The sequence below is a fragment of the Drosophila erecta genome, unplaced genomic scaffold, assembly GCF_003286155.1.
Source record: "Drosophila erecta strain 14021-0224.00,06,07 unplaced genomic scaffold, DereRS2 tig00000000-arrow-pilon, whole genome shotgun sequence".
Taxonomy (NCBI): domain Eukaryota; kingdom Metazoa; phylum Arthropoda; class Insecta; order Diptera; family Drosophilidae; genus Drosophila; species Drosophila erecta.
Window position 1 is genome coordinate 8,024,160 of NW_020825194.1, and position 21,745 is coordinate 8,045,904.

The following is a 21,745-nucleotide window of genomic DNA, read 5'->3' on the forward strand; positions in this document are numbered from 1 at the left end:
TAGCTAACAAATAGTTTCTCTTTCAATATTTGCTGCAATTTCGCCCGCTGCACTCAAACGGGTGGAAAAGCACAAGGGAAAAAATTGAGCAGAGAAGCTGATACACTAAAATTCACCCCTCAGCTCAGCTGAGTCCTGCGATCCTGCAACGTTTACGAGTGTTTTTAATGCCACATTTTGGCTGCTCCTGCTGCAGTTTCAGTTTGCCGGGGAAGTGATTGAAATTATAGCCACCGTCGGACACGTCGAGTGCATTCAATGTCCGTCTCGTTCTCTTTACGGCCATAGAGCTGGTCAGTTATTTTTGATACTTATTATTTTTATATTCCACCACCGCTCCACCGCACCGCTCCTCCGCCCCTCCGGCGACCAACAAGTGCTAATAAAATGGAAGCAAGCGGGAAAACAGGATGCCGGTGCTTGCCTTTGTGCGGCAGTGTTACAGTGGATTGTGTATCTCGTCTATATATATATATACATCGGGCAATTACATAACAATTTGTTCTGCTGTTGGCGGGGAACCTGAACCGCTGCTCATATTGCTTCTGCTGCACTTAATCGCGGTCGTAGTGGACTTCAATCCCCGCAAATGAGGATGAAGCACCGAGCGTTAATTTCACAGATCCCCTTTCGAAAAAGCTGAGAATTTGTCCTGCCTGTGCTAAAATCAAGCTCGTTCCGCAATAAGCCGGTCTCTACTCTTCCCTCTATCTATGTTTTTTGTTCTTTTTCCGATTGCAATTAAAATTGTGGCCCGCAGTCAATGTCACTTTTTTGGCTTCATTATCCTGCCAACTCCGTGTAACCAAAATGGAGAAGAAACATTTGTGTAATTAAACTGGCGAACAGTGGTGTACACGGGAACTTTACTGAACCGTAAAGGCATTCTGAAGCTATAGTTTTATAGAAATATTCACCTATATTTTACATATGGCTTGAATGCTTTAAAGAGAAACGTGTAAATTAATATGCATGTTTGATATGAGTATATACTGAATAATAGTCCACTGTGCAGTCGACCAGCAATCGTAGTCCTTCTAAAACTCTCGCAACAAAAAAGCCAGCAAACATTCAATGAGAAAGTTTTGCAGTTTACATTTTTCATTAATGGCTTTGCGAGCTATTTTCGGGGCAGGACACGTCATCGTCTGGTTTTTATGGTGAGCAGTGCTCTAACGAAAAGTTTACACACAAGCCCACACACACACACAGCTGACACCCAGTACATATTAATAAATAGTCAGCAAATAATATTGCGCATACGCAGCGTTGACAGCCGCAGCAAGCCAAATTGTGGCCAAAAAATTGGGTGTGCGTGCGTGTGTGAGGGAGTATAAATAATAAATAAATATAAATGGTCATATGGAAATGAAAATGAAATAATCTGCCAACTAAGAGGCGCATAAATAGCCCTCGAAATGACATTCATTTTCGTTGTCGTTGTTTATGCCAGCCATTTTCGTTGTTCGGTTGTTCGTTGTCCTGTCGCCATTTTGTGTACATGTCATGTTGCCTTCCCGGCTAATATTATTATTATTATTTCTTTCCCTGCTGTTTTTGCTCTGCTCTGCGGTCAGTGACACGTGTTTTGTGCTGAATTATGCAGACGTTGGTGTGTGATTTGATTTATTTTGGGTCGAGATAGAGCCGCACTTTTATAGAATCAATGCACAAATTACGAACAATTTACACATTAAATTAGCATAATTAATTTAGCCTCGTTGCCAAACCATCAAATTGATAAATGTAATTGGCCGAGGACATTCCTTTTCGCTCCCTCAGATTCATCACATACGATTTTCTATGTGCACATCAAATTATGGAAAACTTTTCCAGCTGACACACAAAATCTTTTGCGAAAAACTTTTGCGGAGTTCGAGGAAAAAGGCTAAAACTAAGCATAACAAACTTTTAAGTATACAGTTTTTCAGTTAAAAGTTTCAAGTCTTAAGTTACAGTAGCCTTGCTTGGGCAAATCTTGAGTCGGCATAAAACCACTTGGTCAAGTGGCCATTCCGAGTTAGCCGAAGTAGCCAAAATTGATCGAGCTGCTCAGGAATATGTAAATATATGTAGATAACCATTTACTTCGTGTGCAGTGTGATACTCCTTGTTTGTGCCACATGAAAGTTGCATTGCCAAATATTTCAGTTTTATATCTGCCCAAGCAAACAGTTATTGCTTTTGTCTCAATTACTTGGGTCAATATTTACTGGTACACATATATCGTTCCTTTTTCTATGCTTCTCTGCTTCTCTGCATCTCTGCTTCTTGGCCACTTTTCTAATTGGCCAGAATGCCCAGGAATTGATAATAATTGCTTGTTTGCGCCTAATGTAGCTGTACACGACAGCACTTCAGAATGTCTGTTGGCATAACGCTGGGATTTTTATGCATAAAATGCAGAAACGCATATTGAGTGGGTGGCTGGTGTGTGATGTGTAGTATATGGGTAATTGTGTGGGCAGGACTCCGGGCTTGAACAATAACAAAAACGTGGAGCGCAGGGGGACGCCGGAAACGGAAGGATGCTCCAACACACACACGCACGTAAACACACACGCACACACACACATACTCATGCTTGTTTGCGATGGTGTCTTGAGTGTTTGAGCCAAAGATTAAATGGTGTTTACGGCTGCACGATGGTGCTACTGGTGCTACTGGTGCCCCAAAAGGGAACAAAGCTCCAAGACTTTTGACACTTTAGCAAAATTTACGACTCGCACTCGCACAATTGCAGTGGAAAGTTTTTATGTTTTATACTGAAATAATGCTAATGCAAGCCGAACTAAATCCGCACTGGCAAAAGACATTACCCGCAACTTATTTCCATATTTATTTTTACTCTATTTCCAACACCAGGGTTGGACCTGGCCTAAGATGGGTAGCGTGCTATTCGCAGCTGTATTCATAGCATTACACTTTGCCACCGGCGGCCTGGCCAACCCAGATGCAAAGCGACTCTACGACGACCTGCTGAGCAACTACAATCGCCTCATCCGACCCGTGGGCAACAACTCGGACCGCCTCACCGTCAAGATGGGTCTGCGCCTCTCCCAGCTGATCGATGTGGTAAGTGCTAGGCAAAGTGACCCTTTTTTGCAGCAAAGTACCTCTGATAACACGTTTCGCACATAAATCAATGGGGCTTGTGTCTGGTTAGTTGCCGCGCAACAGAAAAACTTTCAATTTTATAGTTCCCAGGGGTGTTCAGGATGCGTTTTGTCCGGGGTTAAACAGGGTTGAATAAGAGTTACAACGAAGCTGGTTCTTTTTTCAAATTAATTTAAAAGCTGCAAGTGCTTAAAGCGTCATTAGAGAGTTAACCAAGATTTTGGAAAGTTATCAAAAGATTGATGGTTTTAATTGGAGAGAACATTCCCAGCTCCTTGATCCCTTTTCCAAATAGTCTGCCAATTGGCAGACAAGCGCTGCAAACAATGCCCCAAACTGAGCAATCCATTTGTTTGACAAGTGTGCCCATCCCGCGGCGTGGTTCCATGATAAGCTTATCAAATGACAATCATAACAGATTAATTCGCAAAAGCCCCGCAACGCCGGTAAGTAGGAAACGGCATTTGTGTAAGCCGCAGCAAACAATCGGCGCACAATTAATAACTGTTTACCCGGCGATTAAAAAGCCAGGCAACTAAGCCAGCCCACTCTTCATTGTCCCGCTGCTGGTTGTTTGCATAATAAATCAATGGCTTTTGGCCCAGTTGATTGTTTTCTTGATTAACTATGCAATTGCCAGTTGCTAGGGCATCGACGTTTGAATTAAGCAACACCCCGGCTTACCTATATCAAATATACGTATATGCATACGTGGCAATACCGAGGAGCTTGGCTGCAATTGCAGCTAGGCCAGATCGGCTTGGCCAGGCAAATGGAGCACAATCTTCTGCTCGCTGTGGCTGCACATGACAGCCGGAAATGGGAAGCGGCTAACAGTTACGTGCTGTTGGCCACACAGTAGCTCTGTTCCAACTCCCTGGCTCCCTGGCTCCCTGGCTCCCTTTACTCTGCTGAGCTTTGGCTCCTGCTCTTTGCCTGCTGCCCTGTGATGCCTGTTCCTTGGCTCGGATTTTTGGCTTCTATTTTTTCCCCTGCTGTTATAAATCACGCGCTAAGCACCAAGACCACTAAAGGACATGCAGGACAGGAGCCGCAGCAGCAGCAGCAGCAGCAGTCAGATGCAGAAGGAGTCATACCAATGCACATTGGCACCAAGCTTCGGCAAAATCTGGTTTAATTAAAAAAGGAGTTGTAAGATAAATCGTTCTTTTGGCCTGTTGTTGGGATTGCACGGAAGTATGGAGAACATCCTTGTTTTCTTGAGTTATCCATTTCTTAGCGTAGATTTATTTTTATGTATCTTCATAATTTATTTCTTACACTGCTAAAGCTTTTTAACAATATAGAGTTGCTATTTGGTCCGATCGACTTTCCAAATCACCAGAAAACCGCACAACTATTTGGCTAAATCAACCCTTTAAGCCATTTCGCCTGCTTCCACTCCACTGTGGTGGGGCATCTGGCCATCTGGCATAAGGTGCTTATATCGAAATTGCTTTTCTGTGTGTGCGAGCTGCTGCTGGTGCAGAGAAATATCGCACAGCCGCCCTGTGTGCGCTTGACTGCTGACTGGCTTGCTTGAAATATTCGCAGAATTTCTTTTATTGCAATAGTCCACTAGTGGCAGTCCACGTTTTCCGCCCACTTCAACCACCCCGGCCACGCCCCCTTTGGTCCTGTTGTTGTGGGACACACGTGTTGCCTTCTTTTCCTTATTGGCATACAATTGCTTGTAAATTCTCCGCACTGAAATCACTGCTTGTATACATTTTTTTGTTTTTCTGTTCTCCTGGAAATTGCAATCAACTGTCAGAAGGACGAGGGAGAGGGAGAGGGAGAGAGCGAGAGAGAGAGAGAGGGAGAGAGAGAGAGAGAGAGAGAGGGGAGGCTGAAAAGTATGTGGAGGCTGCTACAATGCAGCCGTGCGTTTTGGCCGTAGAATTTGAAATTTGCAATTTTCCATCTGCTTGCTCCTCGGTCACCAGATCCACGGCTGAGTTTGGCTCCGGGTAGCTTGGGCTTATTAGTTGCATAACTGCTGCTCGACCAGGTGACAGGCACACTGTATATGCAGCCCGAGGAGGGCAATTCTGGCTGGCCATCACAATAGCAGGTGCATTGCAAGAGCGGCTTACATTTGGCCGCCCAAAATGCATTCAAATGGCAAATGTTGCACATTTTCGTGCCAGTTAATTGCATGTTGACCATAAATTACACATATTATTGGGGAAATTGAAACGGAGACCGAAATTGGGTTGTGTTCAACTGGGAAAGCCAAGCCTTTTGTGTGCTCGTGTTGCAATCCCAACCAAATTAACTTTTCACATTCTATTTGAGGTACATAAATGTGCTGCATAGGGCTTGTGGAATTTACAGAGCTGCAATTTAATTGGAAATACCAGGAGAAGGTATCTCAAGCGCTCCTTGTACTAGGCCAATATAAATGTAAAATAAAATGGAATTATATATATAGATAATTGGGTTTTGGTGCCAACAAAAAAAAATATATATACAGAAAATGGTACATTTTCTGACCCAAGGTACACGTTAGAGTCTTCCAAAGTGCATTAACTTGACCTCTTGCATTTTCCCCCTACCAATTGTCGGAATTAGAAAGGACCTCCTGAAATAAGCCAGTATTTCATGATATTTTCGGAAATTAATTTACTGCTTATTCAGCTTACACCGCCTTTCAAAGGCGGCTCTGGCTGCTCCTGTGGTCACAGGACACTTTTTTGTGTGCCGAGTGGAATGCCTTTTGCAAAGTTTATTTACTGCACACAGGAAATTCGATTTAAATTGCAAACAAGCCCAGTGAGGCAAGCCATGGGCACGGCACCGGGCAATCCTCTTCCTGCCCAGAACTGGGTATCCGGATCCCCCGAGTGGGTAAACCTGTCACACACACACAAAGACCCACACACACACACACCCGCACAGAGGATGCAAATCCTGCTGCAGGACGACTGCTTAAAGCAGTTGGCTTGAGCTATTTAAATGCTGTATATCCTGCATCGTGTTGGGGGAGAGTCCTGTATCCTTGCCGCTGCCCCCGCCTAAGTGCGAATAGGCGAGACGTGCAACAACGACAAAAGCAACACCAATTACAATCCGAGGTGCGAACTGCCCGAGGACCTCCGCTATTACAAGTACAACCACTACTACAACTACTCTGGAAGTCGGCATCCTGATTGCAAATTTCTCAATTTCTTATGAGATAAGCTGCGGCGCAACGCCTGTGCTGATGCGTTTGCCACACTGAAAGAAATTGCTCAAAACAAATAATATTCTAGCTACTTAATTTAAGAATAAAAGGAGGTTGAATGAATTTAAATAAAAGTAAATAAATAATGAAATGCCAAAGCCCAGCTCATAGCTAAAATTTAAAGTAATCTGTCCCTACTTTCTGTTTAGATACTGTTACTGAAACTGAGTAATTCCCCATTTTTTAACGTGCTCCGCTTTCTGCCACTGGTTGCAACGGATGCCCCACATAAAGCATAAAGGCTACCGGCTCAGCTTCCCTTCGTGTCCTTCGCATCCTCCACATCCTTCGGCTTTCCCGCTCCCATGATGCCGCATATTTTATCTCTTCCTTATGCCGTACTCATCGCCTTTCTTAGTCATTGTGCCTGGTTCTTGGCTTTGTCGTTTTATTGCCGGTTTTCCGCGTCGCCCTCGCCTAATGACCTTTCCACGGGCTGGCTGCCTCGCTCTGCTCTGTTCTGGTCTGGTCCACAGAAGGACTAAGAGTCCTCTGAGCGGGTGATTACCGGGGGAAGCCAGGATAAAGGATCCGTGAGTCGGCAGCCTGGGTTGCGTGGCTGGAAAAATCTATTAACACTGCGTGCCTCGACATATTGCCGCGGTCCCTGAGGTTTTCCACCCCCATCCTACAAAAGATTCCAGGTCCAGACTCTGCGGCGGAAAGAAGTGCGAGAAACAAGTTACGCCGCATCATTATCATTCTGTCGTTAATTACATTTTTCAACGCTTAAGTGATTTATTCCGCAATTTTATCGTTTTCTAATTTTTTCTATTGAGCTTCCCCGCATTTAATGAGTTTCCCACGTCGTGCAAAGAAATATGAGGGAGCAGATTCAGTAGCTTCCCTTGAGATGTCTAGGAATGAGCCAGATAATATGGGGATATGTTAGGGTTTTGTCCATTATAACTTACATAAATGTGCTTAGAAAATCAAATCAAATTGATATTGAATTTATTTAATCGGATTATTATTTGACGAAAAAGGCCAAAAAACTACTTTTGGTTAAAATTCGTAATTTTCGAGGGCCTATTCGAAATAAATTGGCCAAAAAAGTTCATAAAGTCATAACAAAAACTTTTTCTTACATCTTTTTATCAATGCCAATTATTTTTATCACTTTCAAGCGGAATTAGAAAAAAAAAATTTTTTTATTTTTTTTCAATTTTTGTAAGGGGTAACATCATCAAATTTTGCAAAAAAATCGCAAAAAAATAAAATTATTAAATTTTAACTCAAATCAATTGAGGATTTAATAACAAGTTCATCGAGATATGCCATTCGATATTTGGACGAATATTTCCAAAGTTTTGGCCAAAAATCTGATAATTATTTGACGAAAAATGCCAAAAACTACTTTTGGCTAAAATTCGTTTTTTTTGAAGGGCTATTCGATATAACTTGGTAAAAAATTATCATAAAGGCCTCACAAAAACTTTTTCTTACAGCTTTTTCTCAATGCCAATTATTTTTATCACTTTCAAGCGGAATTAGAAAAAAAAAAATTTTTTATTTTTTTTCAATTTTTGTAAGGGGTAACATCATCAAATTTTGCAAAAAATCGCAAAAAAATAAAATTACCAAATTTTAACTCAAATCAATTGAGGATTTAATAACAAGTTCATCGAGATATGCCATTCGATATTTGGACGAATATTTCCAAAGTTTTGGCCAAAAATCTGATAATTATTTGACGAAAAATGCCAAAAACTACTTTTGGCTAAAATTCGTTTTTTTTTTGAAGGGCTATTCGATATAACTTGGTAAAAAATGATCATAAAGGCCTCACAAAAACTTTTTCTTACAGCTTTTTATCAATGCCAATTATTTTTATCACTTTCAAGCGGAATTAGAAAAAAAAAAATTTTTTATTTTTTTTCAATTTTTGTAAGGGGTAACATCATCAAATTTTGCAAAAAATCGCAAAAAAATAAAATTACCAAATTTTAACTCAAATCAATTGAGGATTTAATAACAAGTTCATCGAGATATGCCATTCGATATTTGGACGAATATTTCCAAAGTTTTGGCCGAAAATCTGATAATTATTTGACGAAAAATGCCAAAAACTACTTTTGGCTAAAATTCGTTTTTTTTGAAGGGCTATTCGATATAACTTGGTAAAAAATGTTCATAAAGGCATAACAAAAACTTTTTCTTACAGCTTTTTATCAATGCCAAGTATTTTTATCAATTTTAGGTGGAATTAGAAAAAAAAAAAATTTTATTTTTTTTCAATTTTTGTAAGGGGTAACATCATCAAATTTTGCAAAAAATCGCAAAAAAATAAAATTACCAAATTTTAACTCAAATCAATTGAGGATTTAATAACAAGTTCATCGAGATATGCCATTCGATATTTGGACGAATATTTCCAAAGTTTTGGCCGAAAATCTGATAATTATTTGACGAAAAATGCCAAAAACTACTTTTGGCTAAAATTCGTTTTTTTTTGAAGGGCTATTCGATATAACTTGGTAAAAAATGTTCATAAAGGCATAACAAAAACTTTTTCTTACAGCTTTTTATCAATGCCAAGTATTTTTATCAATTTTAGGTGGAATTAGAAAAAAAAAAAATTTTATTTTTTTTCAATTTTTGTAAGGGGTAACATCATCAAATTTTGCAAAAAATCGAAAAAAAAATAAAATTTTCAAATTTGAACTCAAATCAATTGAGGATTTAATAACAAGTTCATCGAGATATGCCATTCGATATTTGGACGAATATTTCCAAAGTTTTGGCCGAAAATCTGATAATTATTTGACGAAAAATGCCAAAAACTACTTTTGGCTAAAATTCGTTTTTTTTGAAGGGCTATTCGATATAACTTGGTAAAAAATGTTCATAAAGGCATAACAAAAACTTTTTCTTACAGCTTTTTATCAATGCCAATTATTTTTATCACTTTCAAGCGGAATTAGAAAAAAAAAAATTTTTTATTTTTTTTTCAATTTTTGTAAGGGGTAACATCATCAAATTTTGCAAAAAATCGCAAAAAAATAAAATTACCAAATTTTAACTCAAATCAATTGAGGATTTAATAACAAGTTCATCGAGATATGCCATTCGATATTTGGACGAATATTTCCAAAGTTTTGGCCGAAAATCTGATAATTATTTGACGAAAAATGCCAAAAACTACTTTTGGCTAAAATTCGTTTTTTTTGAAGGGCTATTCGATATAACTTGGTAAAAAATGATCATAAAGGCCTCACAAAAACTTTTTCTTACAGCTTTTTATCAATGCCAATTATTTTTATCACTTTCAAGCGGAATTAGAAAAAAAAAAATTTTTTTATTTTTTTTCAATTTTTGTAAGGGGTAACATCATCAAATTTTGCAAAAAATCGCAAAAAAATAAAATTACCAAATTTTAACTCAAATCAATTGAGGATTTAATAACAAGTTCATCGAGATATGCCATTCGATATTTGGACGAATATTTCCAAAGTTTTGGCCAAAAATCTGATTATTATTTGACGAAAAATGCCGAAAACTACTTGTGGGAAAACTTTGATGTTTTCAAGAGGTTTTTTCATCATAGGTTGTCTAGCAATGGATATATAAAAAACATATAAAAATATGTTGGCCCATTACTTCTATTGCTATCAAAAAATTAGAAAATTGCGAAGAATTTTTTGAGATACTTTCCTGCCTATAATCCGTTTCCCAATTAACAATTCTCTGTTCGATTAGCGGCTCTCCGCAATGGCCACTTAAGAAAGCGGAAAGCTTTAGCTGCTGTTAAAGGCAAAAGTTTCTCTATTCGACAGGGGAGGATGATCTCGCTTAGCACATAAATTGATTAAAACTGAATGGTTATAGGAGACTGCAGCTCACTTCACGACATCACGAACTCGATTCCACTCGCCCCAGTTGGAGCCACCCTCTTCCACTTTTCGGAGTAGTTTGAAATAGATTTGTTACGCGACAAGAGCTGCATTGGGTTGGCAGTGGAGGAGGTGCCCGAGCTCAGTTCACTAAAACAACATTTTCCGGGCGCAACGAGTTCCATTTAATGGTCTCTGCCACTCAATGGTGTTGCTGTTGCAAAAGCCACACAGCCAGCCCTCTCTCCATTCAGCAGAAGTGGAAACTGTCAGCAGTAAATTAATGAAACACTTGTTAACACTCGAGACTAACAAATCTGTATGCCTTTGTTTCGTTTACTTGCAGAATCTGAAAAATCAAATTATGACAACAAATGTCTGGGTGGAACAGGTAAGTTATTCGTTTATACCATACACGCATCATGACTCAGCCGCGCACAAGCTGAAATAGTTGGACAAATAATTTTGCGTTTGCTCAGCTGTGATTTGGCTTTCGGGGAACATGAATTGGCCATTTGCATGCCTCGCTGCCGTCGAATGCAAAATAATTTGGCCAGCCAATTTCGACGCGCTCGCATTATGCCAAACTTCTAAGTTGGCCAAGTGGCCGGGCTCCATTTGCCAGGACCAGCAGGACCAGCAGGACCGCCAGGACCACTCCCACTTCCAGTTCCTGTGCGCTTGCCACTCGACATGTCCATTGGCTTTGCACTAATGCGGCAAGCAGCAGTTGGCCACAAGCCCAGAAACAAAAAAACAAAAAAAATATCAAAACGAAAAAAGTACGAGCCAGAGGAATATCAATTGGTCCGTAATGCCTCTTTTATCCCAGCTGCTTTTAAACACTCTTCAAATATCTTTTTTTCTCTTTTGGAGGGACTTTAAAGTTTTCCGGTTTTGCATAAAACATGCACAGCAAATTCCTCGCACACAAATTGCAGTCAATAGTGGCAGCAGCTTATCCAAAGTATTTGGTTTGACAATTCACTAAAACCGAAAACAATAACAAAAGCGGCATGCAAAATGATATATAAATTATGCATTTGCCGAGCAATTTGCAATTGTGTGCAGCTGTGTTTGTTTCAGCCAAAATCCAAATGCAAGTGCTCATTTCAGTCCTCATGATGAGAGTGTGTTGAATGTTGAATGGCCCATCGTGTTCCCGATTAGGAATTCGCCAGCCATTCAAAAAGATTCTTTTTAAAGTACACTTGAGAAAATTCAATATGTTGCGCAATCACAAAATTATACAAATTTAAGTGATATCTGAATATGACTAAGATTACTTAAGGCTTGAAGAAGTGGTAGTAAATTGGCTGAACATTTAGTTCACTGCATGTGCATTGGTATAATAGCTGCCACTTACACAACCGAATAATGTGTAATAAAGAGCCAGATAAGGCCGGATTCAGGAACCAATTGCCATGCATCATACTGCAATTTATTTGTTTTCGCATTTGGTTTCGTGGTATGCCACGCCCATTCATAAATGGGCGGCAGTCTGTCAATAAAGCCACAAACGCTTGCGCACGTAGCCCATAAAAGCTATTGTGTATTTGGAAACGTATTGGGCAGATGCACTTGCATTTAAGCTGGTGGCCAACCGCAATTAAGTGAGCCATACATTTCCATAATTGTAGTGGGAAAGCAGCGACATTAGGGCTAAAAATATTATATTATTCGAATTTGTTGTGACCAACATCATTCAGCACTAGAATTATATTTTTTTTGTACAATAAGCGGACATCACTTTTGACTGGTAACTCACTTACTTCATTTAATGGCTGAGACTCATGTAAGGACAATTGAAACCCGATTCCGTGTGTAAGTCGGATCAATATTAAACCATTCGGGAATCCCACTCTGCAATTATATTTGCAATTATCGGGGAATTTCGTGCTTGGTCAGCACAAAAGCAAGCGTGCTCCCGCTCCGTTGACCACCATGAAACCCCAACCCAATATCAACTCTGGTAATCCCCAGTGTGATGGCTCCCACTTGGCGTGGTCGTATAAATACATATATATATGTATATGGAAAGTGGCAATCAACATAATTACAGTTATGCGTATGAGCAATGAAAAAGAAGTTCGATGTCCGATGAAAGCGTATCGACTGACAGATACCCCAGCTAACATAATATTTAGTTAGTTGCCACTGAACAAGTTCAATTCACTTTAAAAATAGCAGAGAGTAAATCTTTTTTAGCTTACGTGAAACTTATACTTTAATTTTTGCACCTCAGAGGTCGTTGAGCACCTATATCCCCGTGCTTAAATAGTAATGCGTGCTTAAACATTGAAACCCAACATCGAAGCACAATTGTATTATGAAAATGTAATTTAATGCCAACAGCTTAGCGACCAATGAATTAATGCATAATTAATGAAATTGAAATTGCAGCCATACAAGAGAGTTAAACGCCCTGAACCGCAAAATGAAATATTTATAGATACACCAAAGGCCTGAATAGCCCCACTCAAAGTGCGGATATTTTCTAATTTTTCAGCCCGCAAATATACATTTGTTTTTCTATTATTTATGGCAATCGGGCATAAATAATTGCCATTCGGATAGTGACATCTTTTGTTGTGTAGACCACTGCTTTACAATGTGCATTTTGCCATTTCAGGAATGGAACGACTATAAATTGAAATGGAATCCGGATGACTATGGCGGCGTGGACACGTTGCACGTTCCCTCCGAGCATATATGGCTGCCGGATATTGTGCTCTATAACAAGTAAGTGCCAAACTAATTTTCGCCCAGCTCAACGGCTCCGGGATTCGCCTGCGGTCAGCATCCCAGCATCTCCTGTAGCCAGGAGCCGAACCTGGGAGTCCGGAGCCTGGAGCCTCTCCACCATTTGCATAATTGCCCCGAATGGGCGGCGGCATAAATCAAAGCCAAGCTGTACTGTACCCGGACTAGGCCATTTATCAGGCGATGATTAACGTATTTTTATTTCAATGTAACTTGAGCATTGCGGTTGCCTTTCGGCTCTCCCTGGAGGCTGGCTAAGTGTCCTGGCGAGGTCCTTCTTGGCCTCCAGTCCACAGATCGGGCTCCGAACTGCTCTCAAATTGAACGTTACGTTGGGTCGGTATAATTATTATAATTTGCTGGAGTGAAGCCAATTAGGGGACAAGGATCGAAATGTATCCACTGATGCAGAGGCAATGGAACATGTCGAGGAATTAAAAGGAATTCAATGAAAATCAATGAAATTGATTTCAAGCGAAACATTGTAATATATAATATGCTCAAAAATATATAAACTTATAATTTTTAAAGCTTTTAACATTCATTTACATTTGCCTTAAAATTGAACTTAATATTATTGAAATGTATCTTAGCCAACCCTATCGATTCCTTGTGCTTACCAAATTCATTTTGCAATCCCTTTGAGGACTTCTGCCCACTGTAGCCCCTCGGCTTGGTTGCCTGGACACTTGACTTTGTCGATTTGCCAAGCTGCTCGAGTACTCTTCCCAGGACATCGGTCAGGATATCTTGGCCATGGCTGCTGTTGATGTTGTTGCTGCGGCAGATCGGCTTACGCGCTTTATGGGCCCTTTATGTGTGTTGAAACGAGGGGAGATACTCACATTTTGTACTCCAGCGACTTGGCAAAGGCAACTATACGCATAGCACACTTTCGGGATGTTTCGTTGGCGGCAGTGTCATAAAAAGTCGTAATTTATTGCTTGGAAAAAGCTTAAATTTCATTTGCCATCCAGCCAGCCAGCGACAAAAGCATTGTAACTAAAGAAACTGGAAGCGGGTGTTACCCGAACAACGCCATGGGTGTTATATGGCCAGGGTTCTGGTCGTTGGGACGCTTTTTTAAACTGCAAATAATTTGTACGCACCATAATGAAGCGCTTTCGCTTTGTTGCCACATAAAATTGAACTTGAAGTGTCCTTTGTGTTCAACGCACTTAATTGTGCTGCGTGTTTTTCCGTTTCTTTTTCTCTTTTTCTCTCCAAATGCCAATCGAAAAGGCTGGCCAAAGTCCATTTAATTTAGTGTCAAGTTAAGGTGATGGCTTACGGGCTGCTTTATGGCATTCCCCGCATAGAATCTCGGCCGAGAATCTGAGCCAAATTCATAAAAGTTAAGCGAATGATAGTCGAATATTTATCTTGTCGGCTTTTAATGTTGCCGCAAGGATAATAAACGTAAGTCCAACGTCAATATCAATATCCTGGCTGCTGGGCTCTCTCAGTTTGATTTGTTTCCGCTCGAAGATCCTTGGAGCAAACAAGCGGGCATGAAAATTTATGCAGAAATTAAGCGCCAAGTGCTGCAGTGCAAAAAAGACGCGTTTGCTGGCTGTAATTTTAAATGCAAATACATGTGCAGCAGCCGGCGGAGGAAAACGCGTTTATTGTCACACTTACACATACCCACACACACACACACGCAGGCACGCACGCAACAAGGACGATGGCAATCTATTTTACGATGCAACTTTTTGCACGCGTGTGAGTGGCGGTCCGCGGAATGGGAATCGCCTGCGCCTCGTGCGCCCATTTGTATGCAATGAAAAATGTTTAATTGTCTGCTAAACGCGCAGTGGCATCAAAATAAATAGTTGGCCAGCCTTTGTAAATGGCCCGAATTTGTGCCGGCCCATCACTACCACCGCAAAACAAAAAAACAAAAAGAACCAAAAAAATACCTGCGTGCGTTGCGTGCGGCATTTGCACCACACACTCGTACATTCATATCCTTGCAAAAGCGCGGCACATTCAGGGCCAAAATGCTGGAAAATGCCACAAAAGAATTCAAAACAAGCGTCAAAAGTTGTTATTTATTGCTCGCGTTCTGGCATTCGGTCTTGTTTTCGGCCAGAGCCGCAGCAAATTGCAACATTTTGTTAATTTTTAATTGCAATTACCACTTGCATTTGTTTTCCACTCAACTTGTAGTGGCCTCCTGGGATCCGGCCTAATTATACGGCCACCATTCGCATGTGAGCCCATCAAATGCGCATACAGCCGACAGACGTGACTACCAAAGCTATTTGGCAGCCAAACTCCGCAAGCGAATATGAAATCCACTTGAAGCTGCTAAAATAGGCTGCCTGCTCGGAATTACTCGCAGCCAAGAGACACCGAACTCCACCCACTGATTGGGGCACTGTTTGTATTTGTGAAAGCCGCTTAATTCCAGCAATTAATTTTCATGTTGATCCAAGATATTAAAATCGCACTCGAGTGACTCCAGACCCCGGTTTCGGTTTTGGCCGTATTCAGCCCGTAACCAAGCTTACTCCGGCCGCACTTAGTGGTTTATTTCGGTTAGCCGTCATGCCACACACATAACGCATATGAGTTTATTTGGCAAGCGCCGAATAATTACTGTTTGTCTACATGCAGAGTAAATTCGGCAACATTCTGCTCAAATTCTGTGTCACTTAATTACTTGTATTTGCTTTCATTAAATCGTTAAAAATATCTGCGCTGTTTAAGAGGATTCCATCATATTATACTCCGCGCATATGACACAGATTATGAATTTATATTCGACACATTCGATTTAAATCATTCGAAAGTTCTTGTATTTTTTCCCCACTTGATTATGTTGGTTTTATTTTGATGTGATAAACAATCTCATTTGATAACGTGATGTATAAATGATCGCATTAAGTTTTATTTGCCGTGCGGAATAGTTCTGGCCATCGCGTTTAAAACAGATTTAGGACCACGCCCATACGTCTGCCCTATTTGGCAAAAAAAAATAATAATAATGCCACTAAGCCGACACACTAACACATTCGCACACCAACTCAGTCATGGGCGAAACGCATTACCATTTTGAAATGCCATATTAGCTGAATACCATAAATCTCTGCCTGGGCATTAGACTTCCCCCGTTCGGACGCCCGTTTTGGCCACATTGGGATGTGGATCTGGCTTCGTGCACTCAGCACTCGGTACTATTCCCAAAGTGCTCTGCTTTGGCTTTGTTTTCTTTAATTAAATGAATGTTGTTGACAACTTTATTATCAGCTGAACTTTTGCGAGGCCCGCTCTTCGACCAAAGGGCCACACCCACAGCCACACCCACACCCACACCCACACCCACACCCACACAGCTGAAGCTACAGTGGAATCAGTGGCACAGGAGCCGCAGCCACTTTAATTCTATTATTGTATGTAGCTGGATGGGCGTCTGGTTGGTCTGGCTGGTTTAGGTTGCTCCACAAACACCCACATCCTTCCAACCCCGCACCCAAGGCATCCCCTATCTATGATTCTTTTTCAACTGCTGTTGGCTTTTAGTTTTTAGCATGAAAGCTGACGACAACTGCGTTGAAATCAAAAGAAACGAAATAAAATTTCATTATCTTTCATTAGATTTATAAAAATAAAAATGGCATGGCGAAGTACCAGAAGGACGAAGGGATGCGGTTGGGTGGATGGGTTGAGAAGCAAGACAAAGGCGATGGCGATGGGGTGGACAGAGGGAAGCGGGCAGAAAAGGACATGGCCAGGGAATCGGGAATCGGGAGCAGCGGCAACAAAGTCAGCAAAAAGTTTTTCTTGCCCGCCAGCGGGTTGCCAACTCCCTTGATTCCGTGACGGTACAGTGGAGCCAACTCTCCAATGCGGAAACCCTTGAACTTCAACTAATCAATCGAGCAATCAATTTAAATAACAAGTAATTGGGATACCGTTCCAGTTTGCCATCAAGCCATTTTCAAAGTAATATTACCGATTATTTCTGACCACTTTCCAAGGCATCTGGCCCACTGTGGACCGCTTCGATTTGTGGCCTGAAAACTTTGACGGCGCAGGAAGCACAGATACAAAGATGGCGCTCGCTGTGCGGCGCTGAGATTAACGCGCTGATAGACGCGGCAGGCGCCGTCGGCTTGGCCAGGATAACTGCCAGCACCACAGCGATGACACTCATACGCCGCGTTGTCCGGCTTCTAAGCCCACACATATACATATAGATGTACATGTATATATGTATATCTGTGTGGACTCTGTGTGTGAATCACCGTTAAGATAATGGCTGCAATTGCGGTGACCCCCAGGCGTGGTTTTGGTTTTTTTGGTTTCGGTTATAAACTTTTGTTCGCTTTGTTGATTTTCTTTCTCTGTCGCCTCAGACAGCCGCCCACGCCCCACCGCCCCCTTATCCCATCCCTAATCTCCATCTCACTCCCTCGAGCCTGTGTGTGTGTGTGTGTGCTTGTGTGTGTGTGCACTGCCGACAGCCATTTTAAATGGTTTTTAGCCATTAATGGTTGCTGCTGCCACTGCCACTGCCACCGCCACTGCCACTGCTGCTGTTGTTGTAATAACATTTTAAAACGCTTTGCTTTCGGATTTAGATTTAGTGTGAGTCTCTGGCCGTTGGCCATAGCCAGAGGATCCAAAAAGGACCTTGCTGCTAATGGACCGTCGTTCGCAGCGGCCGATGCTATATGCCTTATATAGGGGGGCGTGGCCCCTTCCCCGGGGAAACAGTACCCAAACATCCAAGCATTAGCCGCAGTTTTCCCAGTCTAAAATGAATTCGTAATTAGAAGCTAAAATGTATTTTTAATTAGTTCGGCACTTTTAGTCGATTTCGGGCGGAGAAAAAACGTGCCATCGCCCACCAAAAGCTTCAATGGGAGCCCAAAAAAATCTTCCGACTAAATTGGTAGAACTTTTCGTGATATATTTAAAAGTTAAATCACAAAATAGCAATCCTATATACCTATTATATTAATCCAATATATTTTCCATGGTTTTTCCATTGCAGCGCCGATGGCAACTATGAAGTGACAATAATGACAAAAGCAATTCTTCATCACACGGGCAAGGTGGTGTGGAAACCGCCCGCCATTTACAAATCCTTTTGCGAAATTGATGTCGAGTACTTTCCCTTCGACGAGCAGACATGTTTCATGAAGTTCGGCTCCTGGACCTACGATGGCTACATGGTGAGTTGGGTACTTCATGGCGGGTGTGACCCAGAATTCATTCTCCGAAAGGAGGCAACAGCTGGCAGCTCTGGCCACGAACAGATTATCCCTCAGCCCATCAATCAAAATCGAAGCAAAATAAAAAAAAACCGAGAACGAGGCTTTGGCTTGATTCTATCTGACTGAGTGCTAATCAAACGTTGCCCTGACTCGATTAAAAAAACATTAATTTAAAGCAAAAAGAAAGTGGCGGTTAAACGACTATTTAAACATGTTAAAATAATGGCATTGAACGTTTCTTTTTTATGATTCACTCGGGGGGATTTTCGTGGTTAAATATGTGCGCGTTTTTCATTTGGAATCTGTTAATGTTTACTTTGTTTTCATTTTTTGTATACACTTGACACGTTTCACTTGCTGTCATGTGATAAATCAAGTGGGGAGTCCCTTCTCCATTTTCCATTTTCCATGCACATGTGTGTGTGCGTGTGCTTGTGTTTCAGATAACAGCTGGCAGCTGCGTTTAATGAACCAGCCACGCCCACACCTTTTCCAAAACTTTTTGCGTCGGCATGGTTTAATGTATTAAGAAAAAAGCGAACTGAACCCAAGTTTTAATGCAAAGAAAAAATATTAAAAAAACTTGTTCTTAACTACTTTAAATTAAGCAAATAGCCAAGTCTAATCCCGTTTAAAATAACTAAAAATGTATGTTATACCTTTTTCAACCTCGCTTTTTTCAAGTGTATGGCTAAATTGATTCGAGAAAAACAACTGTTGCGCTGCTATATTGCTATATGGCGCCTTTTCCTGTTGTTATTGTGTTCATTATGGGCAACAACAAAAGCGTAGGAAAATCGGAAGCTGGGGGAAAAATCGAAAAATGACAGCACATTATTCTACATATAAATTTTCGTTTTCCTCCCCTTTACGCATCACAAATTTCGAGCATGCTTCATTGACTTTCGACTTTCCTACAAATCGTATGGGATGCGAAATTTGTGGATCGCTTTTTGGGCCTTTTTTAGTGTCAGCACAAGTGCAGGACGAGGTATTAATCACGACTGTCTCGCAGGACTAGATGTCCTTAAAGTTGTTTCTTTCGACCTCTTCGGCACACAGAATTAGGAGTTATAGATGTAGATAGATGTAGTCGTATGTTAACTTAAAAACTTCCAGGACAGTATACTAAATGAAATGCCAGCCTGTGTCTTCTATATTAGAGGAAGAATATAAATTGTTATTATAAAAAATACACTCACTACAAGTGCACATTGATAAATGAGCAACAGACAACAAAATGACAAATCAAGCCAAATGGAAATGAAATAAAGGTTACAAGCGCAAATGCCATTTGTGTTTCGGTTTCGGTTCGCACGTGAGTCGAACTTATCGCGATTCCTGCCATCTGTCGCTGAGTGAGGATCCGGAACGGGAATAGGAACCATTCACCTGCCGCATCCCCATCCCCATGCCCATGCCCATCTCCATTCCCAGCAAACGATTCTCCGAGCAATTGACGATTGTCAAAAATTTGTCAGAAAGTACGTTTTTCCATCACCTCTGATTTTCTGATTCCGCGAGCGGCACTTGGGCCAAATGTTTCCGAGGAAACTGCGTCTGGGGAAATGGGCCAACAAATCAGCATAAATAGATGTATGATTGGCCTGGCTTGATGTTGGATCGAGGTGAACAGGCGAACAGGTGCAGCAGTTGCCAAAGTTACTGGCCATAAATCAGCAAGTTTAAAGAAAGAGCAGCTGGTCCTGCATATTGATTACCTCGCACTTGAATCGATGTAATCAGCTCAAAGCTATGGAATTAAAACCTAATTTGTAAACGAAATATACAGTTAAGTGCACAAAAATACAAAGTTATGTCTCGAACCCATTCCAGGTCGACTTGCGGCACTTGAAGCAGACCGCCGACTCGGACAACATCGAGGTGGGCATCGACCTGCAGGACTACTACATCTCCGTGGAGTGGGACATCATGCGGGTGCCGGCGGTGCGGAACGAGAAGTTTTACAGCTGCTGCGAGGAGCCGTATCTGGACATAGTGTTCAACCTGACGCTCCGCCGGAAGACGCTCTTCTACACGGTCAACCTGATCATCCCCTGCGTGGGCATCTCGTTCCTGTCCGTTCTGGTCTTCTACCTGCCCAGCGACTCTGGCGAGAAGATCTCGCTCTGCATCAGCATCCTGCTCTCGCTGACCGTGTTCTTCCTCCTGCTGGCCGAGATCATTCCGCCCACCTCGCTGACGGTGCCGCTGCTGGGAAAGTATCTGCTCTTCACCATGATGCTGGTCACGCTATCCGTCGTGGTCACCATCGCCGTGCTCAATGTGAACTTTAGGTGAGGCAACACAAAAATCTCTTATTTTATTGATTCTGATTTCAATCCTTGGGTATTCTTGTCCTGCCTGCTTAGATCCCCTGTCACGCATCGCATGGCGCCGTGGGTGCAGCGCCTCTTCATCCAGATCCTGCCCAAGCTGCTCTGCATCGAGCGGCCCAAGAAGGAGGAGCCCGAGGAGGATCAGCCGCCCGAGGTGCTCACCGATGTCTATCACCTGCCGCCGGATGTGGACAAGTTTGTCAACTACGATTCGAAGCGTTTCAGCGGCGACTACGGCATTCCAGGTAGGAACCGCAATTCCATCCATAAACCCAATTCCGTATAACAATGGTGGTCGTTCTGGCGGGTGCAGAATTCGTGGGGGATTCCCCCACGATTCAAAAGGAGCAAAAGTTTTCCACCCATTTTCCCGCTCCGCTTGAGGCAAACTTTCTGTGTAGAACTTGGCATCTTGGGATTCGTGGGCTTCTTGTAATTTCCCATCCTGCAGCTGGGAAATTTATGAATGTTTTCAACTGGCTTTAGTGGGCACGTTACCAACGGTGCATGCAGCGAGCGACGGGAAACTTGCAACTTGCCAGTTTATATTCCATTTTAAATATGCACAACAACATGGAAATTATATGCATTCAGACACACCACATTATAATGATGCCGTCTTCGGAGGGCGGGGCGAAATAATTTATGACAATTAACAAGTGCATCTGCAAGGACGCCGTCCAAAAGGGAAAGTTTCGTCCCGGCATTATAAGTTCTGGGAAATGCCTTTCATGCTATTTTGTCGCCCCAAACTGACAGCATTTAGATGGCTCATTAAAATGGAGTCAGCAGTAACGAAGTAGTTTTTTAATCAAGCGCACACTTGGCGTATACGTAATATTGCGTATACGCCACGAGAAGCAATAATTTTCCGCTCACGGTCAAAGAATTAAATATTTCCTACTTCTTCAAGAGGCTTTCAAAGCGCGCGAAAAAGAAAGGGAAATCCTAAAAGAAAGGACCTGAAACTTTCAAATGGCCCAGCGAAATAAATGGAAAACAGAATGCAGAAAACTATTTATTGAGTTTCCTTATTGTATCCCCGGACCTGAAGTCCTGCTCCTCTGCTTCTGTTGTGTCGCCCTCGAGGTTGAGGGTCCTTTGTCCACTCACTTCCTTCGGGGACTTTGTGCCAAGGAGCATTGCGACGGCGAAGACAATGCAGAAAAGTTGAAAATTGCATTTACAACTTTATTTGCCTAATGCTGTTAATGCTGGCAAACACTCGGAAAAAAGAAT

At 41.8% G+C, this 21,745-nt stretch overlaps 1 protein-coding gene across 1 annotated transcript in view; it reads left to right on the top strand.

The window, feature by feature from the left end:
* LOC6554784 (acetylcholine receptor subunit alpha-like 1) overlaps positions 1-21,745 on the top strand; it is a 51,360-nt gene that overhangs the window by 26,901 nt on the left and 2,714 nt on the right. Inside the window, exons 2-7 of the mRNA XM_001981945.3 lie at positions 2,866-3,075; positions 10,523-10,567; positions 12,809-12,918; positions 17,945-18,125; positions 20,004-20,464; positions 20,540-20,751. Of these exons, the coding sequence (XP_001981981.3) occupies positions 2,884-3,075; positions 10,523-10,567; positions 12,809-12,918; positions 17,945-18,125; positions 20,004-20,464; positions 20,540-20,751 (1,201 nt within the window). The 5' untranslated portion in view covers positions 2,866-2,883. The remainder of the gene's footprint in view (positions 1-2,865; positions 3,076-10,522; positions 10,568-12,808; positions 12,919-17,944; positions 18,126-20,003; positions 20,465-20,539; positions 20,752-21,745) is intronic.